Source organism: Cupressus sempervirens, chromosome 2 (genome assembly GCF_028749045.1).
Source record: "Cupressus sempervirens isolate cs-2001-9-10 chromosome 2, ASM2874904v1, whole genome shotgun sequence".
Lineage (NCBI taxonomy): Eukaryota > Viridiplantae > Streptophyta > Pinopsida > Cupressales > Cupressaceae > Cupressus > Cupressus sempervirens.
Genome location: NC_143119.1, coordinates 100,330,801 through 100,357,048, shown reverse-complemented (window position 1 = coordinate 100,357,048; position 26,248 = coordinate 100,330,801). Strand labels below are relative to the sequence as shown.

At 35.0% G+C, this 26,248-nt stretch overlaps 1 protein-coding gene across 1 annotated transcript; it reads right to left on the bottom strand.

Annotated features, from left to right (window-relative positions):
- Positions 1-250: 250 nt before the first annotated feature.
- Positions 251-3,491, bottom strand: LOC149571222 (triacylglycerol lipase 1-like). The gene is made up of 9 exons (XM_089808661.1): positions 3,232-3,491; positions 2,933-3,037; positions 2,686-2,826; positions 1,700-1,810; positions 1,462-1,605; positions 1,329-1,369; positions 1,062-1,147; positions 761-853; positions 251-576 (listed from the first exon to the last, which is right to left on the bottom strand). Exons 1-9 carry the CDS (start codon positions 3,394-3,396, stop codon positions 278-280), a joined length of 1,185 nt encoding a protein of 394 aa, XP_089664787.1. The 5' UTR covers positions 3,397-3,491; the 3' UTR covers positions 251-277.
- Between the last annotated feature and the right edge of the window lie 22,757 nt (positions 3,492-26,248).

Here is a 26,248-nt window from a genome sequence, read left to right as displayed (position 1 = left end):
CTTTGAGATGGTGCAAGAATTTGATGATCTTGTTGCTCAGGATCGAGCTCCTTGTTGAGCTCTCCTTGTTGTATTCCTTTCTATCTTAATAAATTTTTACCCCTCTTTTTTTAAAGTTGATTTATTTTTTCCAAACTTAATTTTCTTCTTAGTGTGTAATGTTTAAAGATAACTATTCTGAATTTCCTTAACTTGATGAAAGCAAAAAAAACATATTTCCTATGACATTTGAAAGAATAAGATTTTAGACTTTACAAATATTTCTTTTGACATTAGTTCAGTGAAAGAATTCCAAGATTTGAGGGTAGACATCTATGTGAGCAGAGGTACCAAACATGATATCCCCATGATTATAGTTAGGCATCAGCAACATCGTTATGTTTCCTGGAAGCTTCTTAGCAATTTGTGCCACATCCTCTGAATCTGCGAGGGGATCATTTCCCCCATGAGCGAGGAAAAAAGACAAACTCTTTGGAATTGCTGACAAGTCATAAGATGGTGGGGAGCTTCTCTGATAATGCAACATATTCCCAATCAATCCATAATCATACTTCTCGAATCTTCCTGATCGTATCACTGTAAAACCAGATCACTGATATCAATGCAATTTAAAAAGTGTTTAGAAATAGTTCATGAATGATTTAAAACCAAGTGTTATATACATTTTTGTAATTTTTTTTCAGAAAATAGAAAAATGAATTATATCGCAGATATAACCTTATAAAGAGTCCAAAAGTAGATTAAAAAGACATGGACTTACACTGAGCCAATTGGGCTATGTTTTCCATTGAGGTGGATTGCCTGTATTTGTCGTAATAGGCATTCAGTGATTTGTTTATGCAACATGATGGCCCTGTTTTCCCAATAATTAGATGAACTAACATATTTATATTATAATTCTAGCTAATGTGAAATATGTCAAACAGATATCAATTTCCCCAAACCCACTATCTTTAAAACTCTAGAATCTATAGATTAAAAATTATATGTATCTGCAAGTAATAATATAATGTTCAGTTTAGCAATTTGTAAAATATGGCTGCATGAACCAATGTAAGAACCTGTAATCTCGTCTGACAAGTCCAAATTCCGGCAATCAACATGTGCATTTCTACAAGTTGTTTGTACTATTTGTGATTCTGATGCACTATAATAGCGTACAAAAAAATTAATTAGTATGATAATATGCAAATGTTTGTTTCTGAAATCAATTAATTGTATATTGTATATCATACTTTTTATCAATAAAACATAAGAATTATATTCATCAGATCTAATTTATTCATTTCAATTATTTTAAGATGGCATGGAAGTGTATGTTTGGTTACCTTGAGGCATTGAATTCATAGATATCAAGAAGCAAATTCACCTATAAAAATCATTTACATGTCAGAACTAGATAGGAAACGGATAATCTATTGAGAAAGAATAGAAATTGACTCCTTGTTATTTGATGTTTACCTGATCTACAAATAGCCAGGCAGCTGCTCTGACTATAGGAGAAGAAACATGGTTTAAATAAGCAACGGGGCTCATCATAGCAGCCTTCTTAACAAGGCTTGATATTTTATTATCTGTAAATGCTGCAAATCCGGACATAGCACCCTGGCATTAGAAGGCCACCTTAAGTCAGTCTATACTTGACTACAATTCCTTGAATATTTATTAACAAAGTGAGCATTGTGTGTAAACTTTTGACCTGAGAATAACCAACGTAGTAGATGGGTTGCCTGGTCATATAGTTTACAAATTGCAGCATTGATGAGACATCATATTCTACCAGATCATCCCACTTCCAATCCCAGAATTGCTGCATGCTCACCCATGGAAACTGTTATTTAATATCTCCAAGTAAAATCATGCATTATCAACATTTTTAGTGTTAGAATGGAATGTAACAAGTCCAAAGAATGTAAATGAAATGCGCATACCGACACATTTATTATAACAAGAAGGAAATATATATAACCTAAAAATTATTGAGGCAATTGTGTACAACTATATAAATCTTTGCAAAAAACAAATAAACTTAAGATATCCCGAAGGATTAGTTAGCATGGAATTGGTGGAGTGAAATTCCTATAATCATTTTTTTAACATTGGTTACATGTAGTTCTGTGAAGTGTTTGCAGTGCAATGAACTGTATTTATAGCATCTTGGTTATATGGGTAAGGTTGAAAGGATGATAAACGCTTTTATTCTATCATGCATGATAGTTAATGATAAGATAAAAATAGATGACAACAATATTTTTAGGAAAGATTCTTATTTCATTAAACAAATCCTATTACAAATTAGCTACATAATGTTGAAAAACACAACTTCCTAAGATGATGATGAAAGTATTTCAATTTTAAGTAATATGACAGCCACTGAGCATATAGGATAAGAACATATGACACCTATATATCTTCGAAAAAATTTATATCTCATGAGTGAACTTGACATATGACTGAAAGGTCCTAATTACAAATTAGTTTCGTAGAGTCTGAAGATGTGACTAACTACAATGTTGACATAAATGAAAAGTTGCTCTGTGGGCATTAAAGATTGTCATTACTCTCCATATCATAAATCATTCCATACTGCCAACAAAAACCATCAAAACAGGAAAAAGAAGAATAATATATATATATATGGCAAAGGAATGAAGGCAAGAAAAAAAAAATCAAAACTGCCAGTACCCTCTGCGTTCTGTTGTAGATAATGTGACCGTAAGTGTAAGTGGTTGTCCGCCCATTGCCGATCCAGACATCAAATCCAGAGTCAGCCAACATAAATGCCAGAGATTGTTCAGGCTCATTCAAAAGCCATGATTCACCACCCTACACAAAACCATATTCATGATCAATGAATTTTTCAAAAATGAAAACAACAAATACCCACATCCTATCATAAAAAAATCTAGTCATAAGTTACAGTCTTTAACACCTCCATTAATCCATGGTGTAAGAAAACAGGTTTCTTGAAGGAGGCTTCAAATGTCCTGTTAGACATCTTTTGTACAGAAAGTAAAAATCCATCCTTAGTTGGAACCTGTCAAAACAGAACCAAAAAAAATTATTTAATTCATCAGATTTTCACAGTTCATGATATCGATTCTAATTGAATTTTTACTCTGTAAAAGTGGGGAAATATAAAAGAACATTGAACTGAAATAAATATTGTTTTCTTAGTTTAAGAAGATCAATTAACATCAGATTCAAATGTAGCATAGATTTGGAGATTACGATGAATTCGGTACAGTCATATCCTCTGTTCCAAACAAAGGTTGCACATATGCCATGAGTATTGATAACCGAATGGGCTTCCTCAACACAATCAACACAACCAATCCAGCATAAAGTAAGCCAGATACTGAAAGAAAGAAGCAGATTATTACAGAATTCTGCCATTACGAGCTTGGCACATTTATTGCACCGAAAGATCTAATGGTTGAATAACTTCAAAAGCTTGTAGAACTTATATTATACAGCCGACTATTGGGGCGGTTCCATTTTAGGCACTAGTGACATCCATGTAATATGATTGCTTATTAAATTGGGCACCACCTAAACAAGCTTGTTTTTTAACGATTGAATCAAAGATCTAGGTAACCACTTGTGGAAATCCAACCCAAAAATGAGTGTCCTAAACAACTTATTTTACGATTGAATCAAAGATCTAAGTATAACTTACGGAAGTTCAACCTTAAAATCAGTGTCATGCAATTGTGATCCTTCTAATCCGCCTTGGCTTCCATCCTTCGAGGAGAACACATGCCAAATGCGTTCTAAACTAGGCTAAGTTCTATTTTTGAAAAAACTCTGTTTTCCGTAATTGAGTGCTGAGCTTCTTTAATCGTCTTTTTTGGTCCAAAGGGTTTACCATGGGTCTTAGATAAGATCCATTTATTATTTTTCCGTGAGGATAAAGGATAAGAATGGATATTTAAAATATATTATGATATAATTTATAAATTAGTGTGTTTTTTTTTGAAATTTTGAGTGTAATAGAAATAAAAATCTAATAATAATAAGAGTTATGGAGAGTTGAGAGTTCTCTCTAAGATTGAAAAGAAATTAATTTTGAAGTTTTCAAGGAAATATTCTTGAAAGCTCTCCAATATACTTTACAATTTTCATAGCCTTAAATAGAAATGTCAAATAAAATATAATCAATATGTATAACATAAAATGGACTTAATATAATTGAAGATTAAATGATTTATCGTTTGAAAAATATGACATATATTAAGGAACACGTGTATGGCACATAATTTATAATAATATTTTTTTTTATTCTTAAATTAAGTAATTGTGGATTACAATTTAAGCTTGATATTCTAAAACAAAAGCATCATACTGAATTTTAGATTTATTGGCAATTGTATGTTGGTATAAATTATTGTATATGCATGGCTTGTTAATGGGCCTTTGAGATTTGATTCTTTCCCCAATTCTCCATCTGTTCTTGGTTCCCTCCTAACTCAGGGTGGACTAAGATGAAGTTGGATGGGGCATCCAAGGGCAATGTACGCCCCTTAGGCAGTGGAGCTATGACTAGATTAGAGCATGGAAGCATCTTGGCACTCTGTGCAAAAAGGGTGGCTAACAAAATGAATAATCATGTTGAATGTCTTGTGACCATTGAAGCAGTATTGCTAGGAGTTAAGCTTGGCATTCAGAAGCTTCACCTAGAAGGGGACTCTCAAATAGTTGTTAATGGTATTGCAAAAGGGAACATAGAGATGTGGTATCTTGACAAATACATCAAATATATTAGAACTTTTCTTGATGAAGTAGATGAGTTTAAGATTACCCATGTTATCAAAGAAGTTAACTCCCTAGCAAACAAACTCTCAAATGTGGGGGTGGTGGGTCCTTTATATGAGAATGATGTAATCAGGGAATATTTCAGCCAAATTCAATCCTTGGTTTTGGACTTGTAAATGATTTCAAATGACAATGCATCTTTTGACATCACACCCTTTGGCATGCATTGTGGCTCATGATGTGAGCGATAATGGGGGGTACTAGTATCATTATAATCCCTTCTTGGTTATGAAAGAGCTAAAATATAAAATGACTCAATTTATTGTCTCAAATTTTCTGGATACATTCAAATACATACAAACTTGATACTGAATGTTTCACATTGATATGTGAAGAACTTTATGTAGCCTCATTTTCCCTTACAAAAACTACTTATGAGAACAACTTCCTAGCAAGTAAATATTAAACTAATTTATTTATTTAATTTAATCTTAAAAACTAACCTAATTTAATGTGATAAATCCAACATTCCCCCTTATTGCATTAATTCAACAGGAGTGAAAGTTGTAAAGGTTTTAACCAAAAACTTTGATAAAGCTACTTTCACCAATTTTCTTCATTAGATCCTTTGATGAAATGCTTCACCAATCTTTGCTTATTGAAGTACATTTTTTTCTCTCCAAATCTAGATTGCAAACCCTAAAGTTGTCCACTTAAGTAGATTTTATATCCCAACTTTAGATTACAAATCCTAAATTTGTCCTCATAATAAGATTGTTTCCACCTCCCTTGCACAACCAGACATAGTTCCTCCAAAATTTCACATCACCTTGGAGTGTATCTAATGCCTCCTCTAGTGCTAGACATGAGACGCCTTTCCTCTGAATGTCCACATCTCTGTCGAGTGTATCTAACACCTCCTCAAGTGTCGTAGAAACAATCACCATTGATATGTCTGCACATGGATGCCTTTTCTCCAAAAGTAGACATCTCCTCTAAGTGTCTCTAATGCAATAATCATCTCTAAGAGAGAAGCTAGCTTGAGATGATAAAAATCCTCCAACCTCCATTGCCTCCAGCCTCCTATCTTCAATAAAAAATTGTAGAAGATCTCATCTACAAAAATTAGGGTCTAGTCATCCAAAATCCATTAAAAGAACTCTTCTTCCCATTGATCAACCCGCTCTGATACTAAATGAAAGCGCTAAAAAATAAAATGAATCAATTTATTGACTCAAATTTTTTGGATACATTCAGATATGTATAGACTTGATACTGAATGTTTCACATTGATATGTGAACAACTTTATATAGCCTCATTTTCCCTTATAAAAACTACTTACGGGAATAACTTCCTAGCAACTAAATATTAAACTAATTTATTTATTTAATATAATCTTAGAAACTAACCTAATTTAATGTAATAAATCCAACACGTTATGCCTCAGGGTCTCCCCTATAATGGCATGGAAGTCATGATGTTTGGATGACAGAGCAAGGTTTTCATCTCTTTCCTTCTTGCCAAAGGTGATCTTTGGTAGAGATAGGACAAGGAGGTGGTGTCCTCTGTCAACATGGATCTTTTTTCTTGCAAGTAAAGGATTCTTAGAATTTGGCTTATGTATGATGGAGCTCCCATCACATAAAACATTGTACAATGTTTAATCCATATGCAAATGGTGGTGGGTATGGTAGTAGACATTTAAGAGTTTGTGCCTTGAGTATGTATTAGTAAGTTTGGGCAATTTTTTGAATTAATGAAACCCATCCTTGGGAATCCACCCTTCTCAAGGCTTCAATAGATGTTTTATACTTTATCTTTCAATTTGCCTTACTATGTCCAAGGAAAGTCAAGAAAGAGCAAAGTAAAGGCACTATGAGATGGAAGCTATTTTTTCTTTCTCCACTAACAAGCAAATTCCTTGTTTTAAGGGGTTGATTTTTGTCATGGTGAGGAATGTTTTCAAGCTTGATGATGAGTCATTCTAAGAATCCTTAATATTGGTGTAAATAAGTATTTACTAATTACACTTTACTTAAGTTTACTTAGTTTAATGCATTAGCATATTAGTTGTCATGTAAACACCTAGGAGTTTTCATATTCACATGAGTTGTCATGTAGACAACATAGTAGTTTGCACTCCAATTGAGTACAAGTTGTCTACTACATCTCTTTATGAGATACACCTTTGCATTCTTATCCTCTCATTGTTTCACGTACATTCATGCACAATGGAGGATAATCCGGTCATGGTGGACATGTTCTTAGTTGTTATGCTTATATCTTTGTTGACTCCTAGTCATATCAGTTGCCTTTATATAGAAGGCACTTCTTTGATGTATTCATCCAATTATCTGATATCCAATCCTCCAATATCCATTCTCATTTGATCATCATTTGTCTCTCTTGTGCTATCTACTGAGCTTCTTGATCTTGGTGTTGAATTATTGCCTTAGGAAAATTCTTACATGGTATCAGAGCCATAGGAGTTTCATTGCATACCCATTGGAGAGATTTTTTTTTGCAAGTCAAGATTGGAGCTTGGTGGTGCAAATCAAATGTTGGCATCACATTCAAAAGGTCAAAAAACCTGCAAATTGACTTTTGTTTCATCAAAATCAAACATCTGAGGTGAAATCTAGAGTCATTTAATTTTTGAAGGTAAGACGACGGTGATTCAAGAAAAATAATTATAGAGGTGATTTTCAAACAACAACATGTCCCTCATATGGACTCCTTTTTTCGACATTTTTTTTTTTCATAGAATTTCATGATCTATACATTCATGTAGGTTGTTTGAGATCTTTGTTCCTAATTTTTTTGAAAATTTGCCAATCTCAATTTTTACAAATTCAGAGGCTTCGTTCGGACTCATATGGACACATATTCAAGAGCTATTTTTTTTTAAAGTGCATAATTCCTGTCTACTTTCCAGATCTAGTATCACTTTGGAGTAATTTTGAGTGGACATAGTACTTTTAGCATTTGGTCATTTTTGGCCTCTTTTGGCACTTGTAATTAATTATATCCTTGAGAGGTCTTGTTTCTTATCTTGTTGAGTCATATATAGCTTCATATTTGTTGTTGTAACCATCAAATCAGAAGTTCACTTTGGTTCATTTTGACAAGTGGCAATTGTACACACACTTAGTATAAAGTGCCAAAAAATCTATTTAGGGGGGGTTGCATTGATTAATGCATCATGGATGAGGAAGATTTAATTACCTTGACAACACAAAACTATAAGCAATAGAGTGAATTAGTTCTCACTTATCTTAGTGAGAATAATGCATTTCCATATGTGAAAGGACTTTCATATAATGGTGGCACTGTTACAATCATTTATCGTGCACTCTTTCTACATATGGATATGGAGGTTATGGATTCACTTGATGACATGAAGTCAACTAATTTTTATGATATTTAGATCTATCTTTGGGAGATGTATGTAGATCCACGTGTTCCTAAATTCCCAAAAGATCTTTTTCCTCCAATTACAGCTACTAATTCTACTATTGATATTGCATCTATTGTTTCTCTTGATGATGCTTGTATTCACATCTAGTTGTGGATTCACATGATTCAGTGCAGCAAGATATTCATTGTCTTCCAAACTCAATTCCTTGAGATGACTTCTTGATATACACTGCAAGTTTGTTTGTGGAGTCCTACATTGAGGATATGGGAAACACTATTGATGATATAAATCTTCTCTTTATTGAGGATGATCCTTCTTCAATTGTTGCGATGGAACACTCTAACCTCATGATTCTCCACTTGATATTTATTTCAAGTTTGACATGATTGTGGATAATTTCGTACAACATTTGTAGGAGTTCCCTTTCACTTTAGAGAATACATTTGACTCTTTGGACATTTCTTTACATGAATCTCAAACTTTACTTGAGATGTCAAATTGCACGGTTGATCATACTCATGTGTTGCAAATTCCTATGTAGTTTCCTAAGATAGATTACATTCTGAGAGTTCTTCTTATTGATTGGAGAAGATTATTTTGTACACCCATGACTCAATTTCTTCCTCAAGGGAGAAATATCATTCAATTTTCATGGTGCCACTTCTACATTGATCCAAGAGCATATTTCATGGGTATAGATTCTACATTGAGGGGAACCTTCTTTGTTTCTCTTCCTACTTCTTCTTTTGAGTAGGCATCTTGATCTTTGGAGTTTGATCCACATTCCTATATGGAGAAGTTTCCATTGGTTCCTTATCTTTCACCATCTTATATTGGACTTGATCTTAATTGGTTCATGACATCTTCATTATTCAAGGACATGGTGACACATCTTCAAACTTTAGAGACAACATACTTCATATGGATTCCCCTTCCATCTTCCTATCCACAATGGGAAGCTTCTTGCATTTTTATTTGTTTTATCTTCTTCCTAAAGGGAGAAATGTTGTTTGTAGGCATTGGATTATCTTTTATCTTCAAGCACTCATCATTCTTGTAACAGATCATTCACTATGGGGGGATTTCATTTCACCTTATTTCCTTCTTATGGAGGGATTTTCTATTGTATATGCATGATGTATGTTGTATGTTGTTGGTGTAAATAAGTATTTACTAATTACACTTTACTTAAGTTTACTTAGGTTAATGCATTAACATATTAGTTATCATGTAGATACCTAGGAGTTTGCATATTCACATGAGTTGTCATGTAGACAACATAGTAGTTCACACTCCAATTAAGCACATGTTGTCTACTACATCTCTTTATGAGATACACCTTTGCACTCTTATCCTCTCATTGTTGCACATACATTCATGCACAATGGAGGATAATCCACTCTTGGTGGACATATGCTTAGTTGTAATGCTTATCTCTTTGTTGACTCCTAGTCACATCAGTTGCCTTTATATAGAAGGCACTTCTTTGATGTATTCATCCAATTATCCAATTATCTGATATCCAATCATCTGATATCCATTCTCATTTTATCATCATTTGTCTCTCTTGTGCTATCTGCTGAGCTTCTTGATCTTGGTTTTGAATTATTGCCTTAAGAAAATTCTTACATGGTATCAGAGCTATACTAGATTCTTACACTTAAAACTGATCTTTGGAGAAGAGTATTTCGAAAAGGACATGGCTATACCCCCCTACAAATTGCACCATTGAATAAATTCAAAAAAATAAAAAACATAATATTTTTTAATTTTTGTAAGTTTCAGCATTTGATCTTCATGATCTATATATTTTGTGATCGAAAACAAAAATAAAATTAAGAAAATTTTGTTGTATTTTCATGAATCTGAAAAAGAATCATGTTTGACCTTTTTTTGTCTTTGGTGCATTTTGTCTGGATATTAGCCAGCACCTTATGAAAAAGGTTGGAGGCTCAGTTCAAACATGGAGATTTCATCTCTATTTTTGGAGCTAGCCTTAATGGTGGCTGACTCAAAGCCAAAGGTGATGTATGTAACAAGGGCTTGTGTGGAGCCAAAATGAGATGGTGGCATTGAACACATTATTCATCAAGAAAATTTGGGTGATGGAATCACATGGAATAGTATCCCTATAGGTTAATTGGTGGAAACCTAGGTGAATTGCAACCTCTACTAGTTTGATCTTCTAACATACTATCATAAGTGTGCCTCCCCTTTATTAAGATGGTGAAAATTACTTTTGTTTCCTTCATTCTTTGGATCAAGCTTGGGCACTAGTGTGTGATAGAGTGGTGAGATGATACAAAAGGACACCAGTCAAGTCGAATGTACCAATGGATGATGATGGTAGACCAAGGATCCATAGGCAGTTCCTATTCAAGTCATGCAAGACAAGATCCAAGATAGTTGTAGGTAGGGTCATAGGTAAATGTTTGCATGTCAGCATCAAATAATGCTAATGTTTAGTCTAAGGATCCTCTCAGGGGTGGTACAAGTTTGGGTCGTATGACTCAGGCTGGGAGTGTGGCTTTGGTAGGGGTTGATGTTTCCCTTCTTCCTAAGCGAGCAGTGGTGGTTGGTAGTAGGGCGGTCCAAGATCTGGGTGGTGTTGTTTTTGTTGGTTAAGGCATTCCAAATTTCACCAAGAAAGAAGTAACCAAAGGTTTTTTGGGTTAGTTTAGTGTTTTTTTCTTCTATTTTCTTCGACTATGTTGGATCACAGTTTTTGTGCGGCTTGTAATCATTTTGGAAATTTATACCAATGTACAAGGGCTATGGTACATGGTTGGGTGGTTTTTTTTTTGTAGGGTAGAATATCTATTTGAGTCACATATGTAATTATTTTCAATGTATAAATACAAAAGTCTTATAACCTATCAAAATAAAAATTGTATGCATGCTTGGTAGGTTATGAAAAAGTTTAGTTGGGTCAAACTATTTATACATCAAGAATTAATAGAAGTAGCAATATACATCAACATAAATAAATATTTCAAAGAAAATAAAGTAGATTGTTTACATGCAATTATACATTATAGTCTAAATGATCTTATTTTAGGATCTACACAATAGTTGCTAAGTGAAATTTCATAAAGGAGTAAAAATATGTAATGCCTTAAGAATAAATAAAGGGTGTTAAAAAAATCATTCTTTATTGGTGAACACACAAATGGGCGAAGCAGAGCAGATGAGCAGAGTGGAGCGGGGAAGAGAAATTTTGAATGGGATTTCGATCGAGTAACCTACAAAGCATGGGAAAGATGATTAGATTGTGGGCCTGGAGTAGGATAATGACAAAGGAAAGAGGTATGCAGTAGAAGATGGAGACCCATGAGTTTTGCAAACCCATCTAGAGAAAAAGATAATCTTGCTCCAAAATTAAGGGCATCTATAGGGACCCCAAGGGCCTGGGGGTGATGGACCAATCTATTCAAAGTCAAACCATTAGGTAAATCCTCCCCTAAGATCATTGATAAATCAAATAGAGAGAAGGGGATTTATGCCTTAGAAGTACCTATAGAGATTTTATACCATAATATTCTAGGCATGGCAGCTACTCTAGTTGGTAAGTTCATTGGTCCTTGACCAAATATTGACTTGGTGTGAACCTTTGCTAGAAATAAGTGGGAGTTGAAAGGTCAGGTTGAAGTACTGGCTATGGCTAAGGGCTTCATGTCTTTTGAGTTTTCTTGCCCTAAAGATTACTCAAGGATTCTTTATGCGAGAAACTAGTTGATGGGGAAGTCTACCTTTATACTTCAAAAGTGGACTTCCAACCTTGTCCTCAATAATGATTTCCTAACCTAGGCACCATTTGGATTAGATTTCCTGGAACTTCCCTTGAAATACTAGCATGAAGATGTGTTTGATGGCATTGCCAAATCTTGGGGAGTTGCTATCTATTGAACCTATTACTGCAGCCAAGAAAAGACTCATGTATGCCAGAATCTATGTTGGAGTGGTCAAGCACCAAGATATGCCTCAAGTGATCGAGTTTCAATCACATTTGGGAAAGTGAGTGTAGTACATAGATTATGAGAATGTACCTTTCACCTACTTCTATTGCAAAAATGCAAGACACAAAGCAAAGGTGTGCCCTATTTTCATAGAGAAGGAAAAGATTGGCAGGGCTCAAAATAAACAAGGAAAAAGAAAGGATAATCAACACAAACTCTTGAATCAAGTGGAGGCTTCTAGGAAGGTGTGGAAGGAGAAAGAAATCAATCGAAAGATCCCTGAGGGGGAAGTTCTTGGAGATAGAGACAAGATGGTGACCCTACTAGATCACCATACTCTAGAAGGAAGAAAAGAAAATAAGGAGCTAGAACAAAAAAAGGAATTTTTGACAACAAGCAACAAGGACTCAAAAGATCTTGAGACTAACCCTAAAATCATTACTCTAATGGGGGGAGTGGATGATGTGGTTTGTAGGAAGAATAGAGTAGAAGATGAGATCATAGTGAAGGAAATCAATTAGGAGATCACAATAGAAGAAAGTAACAAAGCATCTTGCATTCCTAACACCCAGGATGGGGATTCTATGGAGGTGTAGGGACAACCTCTTACACAGGAATCAAACTTTAGCAAAATAAATTGGGTTTCCCCTACAACATACAATAGATTTCTTGAGATGGTCTCAACCATCACTCCTGGCCATTTCTCTTAGATGGAGTCTCTTTTTGATAGCTATAAAGATGATAATGAAGGACCATGGATATCAACCAAGAATAAGAAAAATTAAAACACCAGGGATCCATTGCCAATTTTTCTTGCATCAACAAGGAGCATAGTAAAATCCAACACATGAAGTAAATCTAGCACTCGAGGCAGGAAGAACAAGCAAGAAATCAAAAAGGAAGAAACAAGGAGGAATATTATGGATAGGACCCAAAGAACCATCCAGGAAATATGCACCCAAAATAAATCATGAAGTTTGTCTCTTGGAACATTCGTGGACTCAATCGGATCAACAAAAAATAAATTTTTAGGAATATGATTAGGGATCATAGGCTAGATCTATTTTTTATTCAGGAAACTAAAATGAAGAAGGAGGAAGTTGAAAAGATTTTTTTAGTAAAGGAATGAAGAACATGGCTACAGACTCTGAAGGGGCTTCTAGAGGTCTGTTAATAATCTAGAGGGATAACTTTGAAGCAAACATCATTTTTGATGAAGGGAATATTTTGCTCATGCATTTTAGAAAAATCAAGGACTAGGTCAACTGGTATATCATGAACATCTATGCCCCTAATACTAAGAATAACAGAAGAATTTTTTAGAAAAGAATTTGTGATTTGTTGGCCTCAATGGGAGAACCCAAGGATATTATTATGGGTGACTTCAACACCCTTCTTTTGGCCATGAAGAAGTTAGGTGGTCTCCTACCTGACTTGGATAGCAGACAACACTTGGCTAACATGATTAGAGACCTAGCCCTTCTAGATGTTGAGCTTGGGGGTAGAAAATTCACTTGGTCTAATAGGAGATTCAGTATGGACTGCATTCAGGTGAGATTGGATAGGGCCCTAACTACTGTGGAATGGATGAACTGATTTCATTGTAAACTTTCCTCTATGGCAAGACTTGGATTGGATCATTCTCTGATCTCTCTTACCTTAGAAACCACCAATAGGAAAAAGTATTTCCCTTTTAGATTTGAGAAGATGTGGTCTGCTCACCCTAGCCTTTTTGAAAAAATTAAGGAGTGGTGGGGTATTGAAGTGTAAGTTGCAACCATGTATAAGGTGGCCATGAAACTCAGATACATCAAAATGGAGATCAAAAAGTGGAACAAAATGGACTTTGCCAATATTTTTCAAGCTAAAGAGAGGATTTTGGAGGACCTTGCTAAGGTGCAAGAAGAGATACAAAATAGGGAATATGACAAAATTAGGCTGAATTCTAAAAATAATATTCTAGCTGAGCTTCACAACATTGTGGGAAAAGAGGAAATGTTTTGGAGGTAAAGGTCTAGGTCAGATTGGCTCAAGGAAGGGGACAAAAACTCAAGATTCTTTCATCTCTCCACTATGATACATAGGGTTTCTAATAGGATTGGTGGGATTAAAAAGGGGAATGATACTATAGGGGAAGATAATGACATAACAGAGGAAACTATCAGGTACTTCTCTTCCATCATATCCAAAGACTTAAACCTAGATGTAGAGGACCAGAATGAAATTCTCAATACCATTCCTAGTGTGATTAGTGTTACTCAAAATGGGACCTTAGTGGCCATCCCAAAGGTAGAAGAAATTAAGGAAGTTTTTCTTGCTCTACCTACTGAGAAGGTCACTGGCCCTAAGGGCTTCCCTGAATTTTTCTTCCAGATGTATTGGGATTTTATTAAAGGTGACCTTGTTAAAGCAATTCAAGAATTTTTTGGAGCCAGGAACTTGTTTAAAGAAATCAATGCCACTTTTTTGGTTTTGATCCCTAAAGTCACAAGTGTGGATTATTTTGAAAATTTTAGACCTATTAGTCTATGCAATTCTTTTTACAAGATTTTTGTGAAGGCTTTAACTAACAACATTATCCAATTACTGCTAGAGATTATTGCACCTCAGCAATTTGGATTTGTCCCTACAAGATGAATCTTGGATTCCATTATTGTTGTTCATGAAGTGATCCATTCCTTAGAGAAAGGTAAATAGGAGGATTTTCTACTCAAACTTGATCTTTCAAAGGCCTATGACAGGGTGGACTGGGGGTTCTTGGATAAAATTCTAGAAGCTTTTGGTTTCAATGCCAAAGTTAGAAATATTATTTCTCAACTAATTTCCACCCCCTCCTTTGTAGTCATGATTAATGGGACTCCCTCTAACTTCTTTAAATATACCAAGGGGCTTAGGTAGGGTGACCTCCCCTCACCTATCCTCTTTATCATTCTGGTCAAAGGCCTAGGTAGGCTTATTCATGACAAAAGGAGCAGAGGGGAATTTGTGGGCTTGAAACCTTCCTCTGGTCCCTTGATCTTCTCCCATAAAAATTCATGGATGACACCATTTTAGGGGGAGAGGCTTTAGTGAGAGAAGCTAGAAATTTGAAGAGTATCCTCACTACTTATTCCAATGCCACTGGGAAACTCATCAACTGGAGCAAGAGTTTTGTATTCTTTACTAACACCCGAGTGGACAGGCAGAGGAAAATTCCTAACATTCTGGGGTGTAATATTGGTGTTCTTCCTTCCACCTTTTTGGTACTTTCTTTGGGTAACAAACCTCTTGACCTCTTTTGGAATAATCTCATTGATAGATTCAACAAAAATCTTACAAGTTAGAAAGGCATCACTCTAAGTCAAGCAGGCAAAGTACTGTTGATTAAATCTACTTTGCAGAACTTGCCCACTTATGCTTTAAGCTTCTTCTCTATTCCTTCTAAGGTGGCTGATACTCTAGAATCCATATAGAGGAATTTTATGTGGGCTAGTACTGATGGCAACAAGAAGTACCCTTTGATGGCTTGGGAGATTATCTATAGAACAAAGAAGTAGGGGGGTTGGGGATCAAGAATTTGAAACAATTCAACAAAGCCCTCCAAGCTTAACAAATATGGTGGTTTTTCAACACCACTAGGGAATGGAGAGATATTTTGGAGTACAAATATGCTGCTAGTATTAATTTTAGATAGTTCATTAGTAGGGATCTTGACCCTAGGGGCTCTAACATCTAGAATGGCATTATGAGAATGAAGAGTATAGTTTTTGAGAAAGCTAAATGGAAACTAAGAAATGGAGAAAACATAAATTTTTGGCATGATGAATGGCTTAGACCAGGGCCTCTATGGAACATAGAACCATTTAATAGATGAGATAACTCTTGTATGGAAAGATATGGGAGCAAAGTGAGTGACTACAGGGTCCATAATGAGTGGCTACAAGGTCCATAATGAGTGGATTGATCTGACCAAGATATCCCTAGATCTCAAGCCATCAATGGACATGGTCAAGCATATACCCCTTTCTTGCAACAAGGATGCCATTATTTTGGGGGAGACTGATAATGGAAACTATATTGTAGCCTCTAGCTATGAGACCATGCAAAACAATGGAAATGCCCTAGTTTGGGCTAAACCCTAGTTTCTGGGTCTCATTCCCAAAATTAATATTTTTTTCTAGATTATGCTCCAAAACTGTATTTTAACGGTGGACAACCTCACCAAGAGGGGAAATATGATGCCCAACAAATGCATTTTGTGCAAAAATCACAATGAGAGTGTAGAACATATCTTTATCCACTGCCATTTCATTAGAGATATTTGGTCTCATTTCTTGTCTTTTTTCAATATGACCTAGTGCTTTCCTTCCAACATTTTGAGTCTCTTTGAACAATGGCACCATGATTTGTATGGGGATTGGATCATATACTTGTGGAATTGGACGTTTCCCCATGTGTGTTGGGGAGTGTGGAAAGAGTGAAACAACAAAAAATTTAGCGAGAAAGAAACAAATGCAAACATTGTCTTCCACAAAAGCCTTAATGCCCTTTTTAAAAACTACACTAATATTAAAGGTCCTAACTCCTTTCTCAACACAAAGGGCATTGATAATAATAAGAGGAAAGACTACAGATGTACTCTTCCACCTAAGGGATTGCATAAAGAAAATTTTGATGGGGCGAACAAAGGGAACCCGAGAAAGGTAGGGCTGGGAGACATCATCAAAAATGCATATCGTAAAGGGATTGCCACTATTTTTGCTCCTTTGGGAATACAAACTAATCATTATGTGGAGGCGATAGTGGTTCATCAAACTATCAAACTAGCTTGGACATGGGAGTCAAAAATCTTTGGCTGGAAAGAGACTCAAAGAATATTATAGATTGCCTTAATGAGAAGAATGAGCCAACGTGGACGATTACGAATATCATTGAAAAATGCATACAACACCTTAAGACTTTTGATAAAACTAATGTGGTTCATGAGTATAGAAAAGCCAATCAAGTGGCTAACAAATTGGCCAACTAGGCAGTCAAGTACAATGAAGTAGCGAAGTGGACAGATGGGCATAATTTTTTTGCCAGATATTAATGAGCTGATTGAAAAGGAAAGGATACACAGTAGATTGGGAATCATAAAAGGTTCATTATGATTGTTTATGAGTTATGGGAAATGTGTAGAAATGTGATGTGTAAGTGCAAAAGAAATTATACTTTTCACATCAACAAAATCCATCATCTTACTTTAAGGATCGACTTTGGGCATAAAGTACACAATGTGAAAAGAAGTTTCAAGAAAACAACTAGTGCCAACGATAATCTAGCTTCAAAGAGTATCAATACCAAGAAAAAAGCTTATAGAGAGGAAGAAATTATAGTAGTGGAAAGACATAAGAGGGAACCTAAGGATGAAGCTCAGAAGTGGCGTAGACACTCCAAGGTGTGGAGCATTCTGAAAAAAGGTGAAGTCACAAATTTCACTGAACAACTCTATGGATGGAAACGTTCTATTACGTGGAGCATGGTGAAGAGATGGAATGAGGAGATCGCTAAGATTGATGGAGTGGATTTCAAGGTGATAGAAGATGTTATCTCTACAGTGAGTGGTATTCCCATAATGGGGAAGAAATTATATAGAGATAGAAAGATTTTAGGGTAGGCGATGGTTGAATTCACCAAGGATTTGGAGGAAACAAGGCTTTGGTGAAGAAAGGTACTTACTATCTGTTGACCACCATTAAGTTACTATAGAGGTTTGTGTTGAGGGTTATAATCAAGTACATTTCCCTTGACATAAGATTTGACTACCTTTGCACCCACCTTTTTGTGTTTCTCAAACATTTTAGGTATGGGGCAAAGATATCTATTCCTTTCTGTCTTTACTCATCTATTAATGAAAATATTAATGACTATAAGGAGAAGCACTCTAGTAACCTAGCCTTCCATGAGGGGCTCTTATTTTTAATCTATGAATTCTTTAAGGTTGGGTCTATGGGGAAACAAATTAAGAATAGGAAGGAAGGAAAGAAGGGTAGAGTGGATTCAGATGAGTCAGGAGAGGACTATATGCCTTCTGATACTGAGGACAGCTAAGAGATACACTCAGACTTGGAGGAGGGAGCTTCCCCACATTTTAATACTGGAATTTTTTTTTTATCAAAATGGAGAGAAAGAAGAAAAATTAATAACCAAACCTAAATAGGGTTTCAACATCTCTTCAAAAAGGGACTACAATGAAAGGGTAGAGGGCATGGACATAGAGGGTGACAGTGTTGAAGGGGAAGAGGAGACCTATCTTAGAGAAGGGGAGGGCTTTAAGAGGAAGGGTGGTAAGAGAAACATTACCATTAAAATGATGGCCAACAAAAAGGAGGATTGTGAGGTCAAGACCTTCAAAGGTGGGAAAAGAGGTAAAGCTATCGAGTCCAAGGAGGATAAATAGCGGGTGGGGAAGGATAGTGTTAAGGGGGATACTAATCAGGTTGACAGGGAAGAATAGGAGTAGGACTAAGAGGAATTCAAAACCAGCCAATACAAATGCATGATTACGGGAAAATATAGGAATGTGGTGTGGAGGATTTTTGATACTATTTCTACTATGATGGGAATTAATAGAGAACTTGTCAGAACTTTGGTCAAGGAGAATAAAGAGGAAAAAATCCAAATGGAAGATTTGATTGACCCAACCCTTGTGATTTTTAGTGACACCACAAAGGAAAATCCTCAAATGGATGTGCTCAACAATGCTAAAAAACAATGCAGTGGATAGCTATTGCACCACTAAATGGATTTTCCACAAAATTCAAGAGCTCAAATACAAAGTGAGTAGTTTGAAGAGGGAGAATTACAAATTGTAGAATAGGAAAATGGAGGAGGAAAAGTACATGGATAATAGAGTGGAGGAAGTGAAGAGTGGGGTCCAAACCATGGAGAGCTCTATGCATAACATTGCTAAGCAAAGCTATAACATTCTCAAAGAGGCTAATGAGAACATAAAGGTGCTCATTAACAAAGTGGAAGAACACAGGGCCAACAAAGAGGAGGATCTTTCTCCCAATAGAGCCAAGGATAGGTCTCCTGAGGATAGTTCAAGGAGGAGAACCAAATCCAACACAAAGAAGAAGGATAACTAGGAACCTGACAAAGATATGTCCAACATAAAGGAGGTGACTGGAAGAATGTCAAAGCTAGAAATTCATGCTATAGAATATTCAAAGAAATCACCTAAGCAACTTTCCTGGCTTTTTGGCCTCTCCTAGTTTTTTGTCCTGCTCCCCTAGTTTTTTTGGGTTTCTATCTTTTATATATGGGGGGGCTATTCCATTTTGTTTCTTTTAGTTAGACGTATACTTTAATCATTCTTTTTATGTTTATCTTATGTTGTGTACGAGTTTTAGGGCCCCATTAAAACTTTTTTTCCTTAATCAAAACTAAAGGGCATTAAAATCTAGAAATAACAAGAATAATAAAGAGAGAAAATTGCAACACATAGAAAGAGATGGAGAAGAGAGTGCCATATTGATATAGAGTTTTTCCAAGTGGACTACGTCTTTGAGTCTAGCTCAATTAAGTGACCAATCTTATAATAATGCTTCAAATGCTCCTAGAAACTGTCATAAGGTGTTCTATAGCCCATCCACAAAGTTGTGATAGAAAAATCTCACTCAAATGACCTCACATAAAGGCTCTCATAACCACAAGGTTGATTTACAAAGAACAAGAAAATGGCTTCATCTAAAGGCTTTGCTACAAAAGGATAGCATTATTACAACATAGATTCACTATTCCCTTTTGCAAGAAATCCTCTCATAAGACTTCTTTTACAAGCTAAGAAAATACTCTTGAATTCTCCTCACAAGAGAAGATGATCTCCCTTTCTCCCTCTAGACAAGAGAACATGCTTCTACTACTTCTCTTCTTCTCTCTAAATCCCAATGAATTTGAATCTAAATGAATCCCAATGAATTCCAAAGGCCTCCTAACCCCTTTTTATAAATATAATTGGCCCTAATAAGGCTTTAACAACCAAAACAAAGAAAAATGTCCCATTTCGGAAAATAATCCTAAAAATGTCCCCTTTTCCATTTTACACATATGGCCTTATTTCATTTTTAGGGGCTATTTTAACAAGTTATCCTTATTTAAATAAGGTTGGTGGGATAATCATTGTTTAAATAGTAATAATCCTAAAAGTTAGTCTAAAGGACTAAATGGTGTAGTGGTAGGGCTTGATTTTAGGAGGCTTGTGGTTAGGGGCTTGACCTCCAACAACTTCCAACTACTCCATTTGATAGTTTGATTGATTTAAAATAAACATTTCTCCTTAGTAAATGTGATGTGTGGTTAGGGATGAAGTGGTTATGGGTTCAAATCTTATAAGGATTTTTTTTCTACCCAATTTCCAAGTTGTCACATCACAATGATGATGTCATCATTATTAACCTTTTCCCTCCAACTTCAAACAAGCATAACTTCTTCATATGAACTATGTTTTTGACGAAATGAACGTCATTGGAAAGCTCCCCATGAGATATTCAATTTGAAATCCATTGTTGACCACTTTTTGAATGTGAATTTTTGCACCTTTTTAACAACCTTTGTACCTGGTTTGACAAAGAATTTGGCCGAACATAACTTTGAGAAAATGAACTCCTTTTGGGCCTATTCAAGTTGCACCAAGTTCATTTTGATGAGTTCTTCAATCTGATGCTACATTTGGGAGATTTTGGGAGACATATATTTATAGTGAGAGCTCCACTTGGATTACTAAAACAAGAATAATTTAGCATTAAAGAATCTTGACTCGTTTTTCTCAATGTTTTCAACATGTAAATATTGATAGTTTGGGAACATAGTATGGCAAGTGTGTAACCAAGTTGATATGCAAGTGATTTGTGAGGCATAGAATTAGGTTAATAATAGCAATGCTACATATCAACTCCAATTCAAATCTCACCTAGTTTACTCAAACCATTTTAGATCGACTGTATTGTTGACTTGGTGTCCAAGTGATTCATGAGGCATACTATTAGGTTAATGACCATAGTGCTATGCATCAACTTTGATTAAAATCTCACTAGGCTCATCTAAGATAATTTAGTTTTAAAAAATAATAGTTAAGGAATGATGACACTCTCATCTTCTCCCAACACTAGGGTTTCTCCTATGTGATGAGTGATTACTTCTTCTGGCATCTCTCTTTGATATGGACATCATGAACAAGTAAATATGTATTTTTTGGTTGATGGTCTACTTGTATAAACTCATGCCCAACCTATAACTGTTAGTACACCAAATAATAGAAGGTCAAAAAAATGGTAACAATTTTCTTGCACATTGAATATTGTATAGTGACTTTAGGGCTTTCAAACAGGGGCACCCTTAGTGAATATGTTGGAGAAAATATTGTGTAAGGAAACTTGCAACCAAAAATATCATTGTTTCCACATAACCCATAATAGATCTGAAATAATTAAAAACATTAAATCCATGTGCAAGAGAATACAACATAGTAACATAACCACATAAATGTGACTCAAGTTATATCTTGGAAATTGTCATTAAGGGCTAAATCCTAGCATCAAAAGCATCCATTACCATGTATTATTCAACAAAATACCAATGCAATCCAACCATGGAATCCTTCAAAGTCATAGTTTCAACCGAGAAATACATGTGAAAAAGCATGAATCCATATAGTCTATGTCATGCTTCTAACCTCCACAAATGCTCCCTTGGTTAATCTGTCTCACCTTTTCTTACTCTTCTTGTATCTAAAACTACCCTTGTATTTTTTGTTATAGTAGCAAACTCCCACAAAACCACCAAATGGTATTACATAAACCATTTCCTACCAAACCTCAATTGACGCACATTTAATATTGGACATTTTTGTATTTTCCCTGAATATTAAATAATTACATCAAATATTATCATAATGTTATAGTACAACTCATAAAAAATATTCCATGGAAATCTCTACATGTTTCATGTCCATCTAGGTTCTCCTAGGTGCAACATTACATAATAAAATAAAATAATACAATATAAATAATATTATGCAATGTCTACAACACAAATAATCTCAACAATCTACCACTTATTGTATACATTGCATAGGGTCAATCCATAGCCACATAAATGAAAAAGGGAACAATCCCTCCTAGGACATCACCATCATGAATCAAATGACACCATGTGCTCCATCCTGGTACCTGTAACAAAATCAAAGTATCCAGTAGATCTCAAACATGAATGATCCCACCTCTTATTATGCCACTTCCACTGGGCATACATAGAAGTTGTCTAAAGATAAAGCCACCCAACCTATCACATAAGACTCATAACATATTGTACCAATTGAAATACCAAGCACAAAAGCTTAATCTAAAGGTAAACACATGTATATATGTAGTTGTTGAAGTCTATAGCTGAAATAACACCTATAGAAAGTGTTGATCCATCCAACTATCCATATCTCAAAAGCTCTACCAAGTGAACCTCACATCATCAACATATATTCAATTTGTAACCTACAATCACAAGCCTCAAGAGCAATAGCTACTATATATACACCAAGAAGCCCAAATTGAAAAAAGATATTGTCAAATATATTACCAATCCACTCACAACATCTCATAGAAGTGAAATCATGTAGTATCAAGGACATCCACAACATATAAACCAATAACCTACAAGAACACCTCTCATAAAAAATCTCCAACACTCTCCCACATTCTCCACAACCAACATGAAGAAAGAGATAAAGGAATAACTATGCTATCTCTCACATGACATACATGAATACAAAAAAGTGATCACAAGCTCCAACCAATCCCAATTCCAATGTAAGTGAAATAAAACATCAAGGAATATAATTAGGACCAAAGAGAAACCATGCAAATCATAACCTATATCATATCCTTCTACACACACCTGTAGATGCAAATTGTGTCAAGTATGATCTTCCCCATAAAACCCCAACCAAGAAACTACAACAACACCTAAACCATGCCTTATAACTAATCATGGATGTAATCCTCTCACAAGAGGATAAAACTTATAAATATTCCTAACCTTAAGGAATAACCATTCCTATCTAATGAACATGCCCAATATACAACCATCTCCCAAAGTTATCTAGCATAACAAAAACATATGCACAAGGACATAATCAATGATAAACCATCTCTAAAAAAACCCTCTAGAACAAACTCATTTACCATAGCTCAATATCCATATCAATGAAAAAAACCATAAATATAGTGCATCTGAGAGAAACAATGGGTTATACTTCTCTAGTAGTAAATTATAGAGTAGACCAAGAGTGGGGAATGAGAATTCTCATCAAGATATCCAAGTCTCCAACCAAGACTAATCTAAGAACAATATCCTCTCAATTCCAAATTAGGTGATTGCCCCTTAGACTTCCTATTGAAACCATCAATCATCCTAACAAATACATCTCTAATCCAAGAGAAATCAGCATCACCACTATATCTAAGTATCCATGACCACAATTTGCAAATGATCAATCCATGGTAACTCCAAATGAAACATAGAATGGTCACAAAGTATCCATCAAATGATCAATGTAATCAATATCAAGAAACTAAACCAAGATCAATGTAATAGTTCCAACCATGGGCTCAAGAAAATAAACGTAAGAGCATGATCTAACCATCTCAACCAAAAAAGATAACATGCCCCATATGAACATACCATAACATGTCAAAATTCTAAACACATATCAAGAGTATACCATGACATAATATTGAAACCATCCTAACAGCAAGGATAACATGTCAAATGAAAGTGTAAACTACACCTCTACTAATAACCCCATGTTGGAATTTTAATTGGGAAACTAAGGACTGAAAGGGGTCAGGGTGAATCTGGATCTATATTAAATTTATATAAAATTTATCCTTCAAACAACTTTACTGTATTTACCATATTGACCATCACATATCTAGTTTATTCATAACATAACTTGTAAAATCAAATGTTGTAGTAGATAGTTCTAACTATAAATCAAAAGATTTGGATGCCTAGAAACCCTCCAAGGTGAAGGTAAAAATAGGGTGGGGATGCCACCCACAAATCTTCACTACTATAGTAACAAAGTTAATCTGTTAGGGTTATAATTTTGATCACTTTTGATGATCATCCCTATGAGGGGTCTGCCCTACTAAAAGAATTTAAGACTATTAGGTCTTACATTATTAAAGGATTTTACACTTACATAAAGTAAGGACTATGTTAGGAGATTTACAAAGGTTTGTTAAAACCAATATATTAATATATTTTCCTTGATTCAATCTATTAAAACTAACTCGGTACCTGATCCTTCAATATGCACTTATAATTGTTGATTATAAATCTCATCCTTCCAATCTTTGATCTAATATCCAATCTGATATAGCTTTTCTTAGTCTTTTAATGCTTCATAAGGTTGCTATACTTTGTTCTTCACAACTTTTGCATGCATCATCCAAAACTTAACTCCTACACACAATACTTCACTTCTTTTTCCCACTTCGTAATATCTTCTATGATATTTCATTCCACACTTATGAAAAATAAGGTTTGGGTCTGTCTATTTAAAGACTTCCATAGAGTCTTCTAGACTCTTCCCTTTTTGCCTCTTCATTTGATTGGATGTTCTTTCCTCATAGGGATCAGTGATCAATGTCAAAATACATAACAACCTTTGTAAAAAACTCTATGATAATTAAATGTCATGTCTATGTCATCTTGAAATTCTTTACCTCAAAGTTTGTATCATTCTAGACATTTACGTTCTCTCTATATTACTTGGAACTCATTATTTTTTATGCTCAATCGTAATTGTTATCTCTATTATTGCTCGACCTTAACTATACTAAGCTCCTTTTGTATAACTTGACATCCATGTGCTCTGTCTTCTTAGCATTCACTCTAGGCTTGACTTATACTGAAAATATTCGGTGACCAAAGGCTTTCTTAGCTCCTATAGAACTCGAAATATACATGATTATTTACAAGTCTTTACATGACTCAACCTATATAGAGTAGCTTGATCATTGTGATGACCAACTGACTATGCCTTTTATATGAGTAAGTGTTTGACACTAATAGACCATAAGACTTAGAGATACCAACAATTTCCCCCTTTGACATTAGTGGAAAAAACATTGTTATGATTATATCTTTATAGTACAAAGAATAAAAGTACTCCCCCTAGGCCTATGACTCAATTCTTGTAGAACTTCAAAAAAAATTCTTTATAATACAATATACAATATATACATAACTTAAAATTAGCCTGATTATAAATTTGGCATACCTTGTCTGATTTGTGTCTTTTTGATCTCCATTCCCCTTGTATATATCAATCATCTCAATAATTCCCCTTTGATAATTTCACTTCATTTCCCCCTTACCTTGTCAACTATTTATTTCCCCTTGTTTTTGACAATTATGTCAATTGTTTTTGCTAATGGGGTTGTGAGGTTGGAATCAAATCATATTTATCAATGAATGGTTTGTGAATTTGATTGATCATGGAAAGTGCATGATCCCATGTGGTTCTTGTTGATTCCAAGAAAAGGAATCTTCAACTCCAAATTTTTAGCTAAGTCAATTCAACTGTCAACAATCAAAATATTTGTTGGTCTCAAAATGGTTTTGACATTTAAGTGTCAACACACTTAACCAATTATCAAGACAATGTCGAGTATAATACAGAAGCCGAGCTACAATGTATGCCAAACTAGAAAATTCAATAGGTGCTGAGTGAACTTTCGGTGCCGAGCAATCTTTAGGTGCTGAGCAAAGTTCAAGTGCCAAGAAAAGTATAGGTGTCAAGTCACTATAGGTGTTGAGTGAAACAAAATTTCTATAGGAGCTGAGTGAACCAATTTTCCTATATGTGTCGAGCATCAACAACTAGCATGTGCTGAATAACACAGGATCAACATATGAGTTTGTGCCTTCACAAACTCAGATGTAAACTATTTTTGGAGCCAACATGGAATGAATCTCTAAGGATCTTGAAGATAAGAACAAATCTTTCACATTACCTATGTAATCAACATACATCCAGTAAGAAAAATGCAAAAGGCATGCAACCAATAAGAAAAGTAAAAGAATTGAGCA

Excerpts from the sequence above, each read along its gene's own strand:
- LOC149571222 (XM_089808661.1), bottom strand. The coding sequence starts at position 3,396 with ATGGCAGAATTCTGTAATAATCTGCTTCTTTCTTTCAGTATCTGGCTT. Across the intron at positions 1,370-1,461 it reads CCTGGCTATTTGTAGATCAG|GTGAATTTGCTTCTTGATAT; the intron begins GTAAACATCAAA and ends TGATTTTTATAG. Across the intron at positions 1,148-1,328 it reads TATGAATTCAATGCCTCAAG|TGCATCAGAATCACAAATAG; the intron begins GTAACCAAACAT and ends ACGCTATTATAG.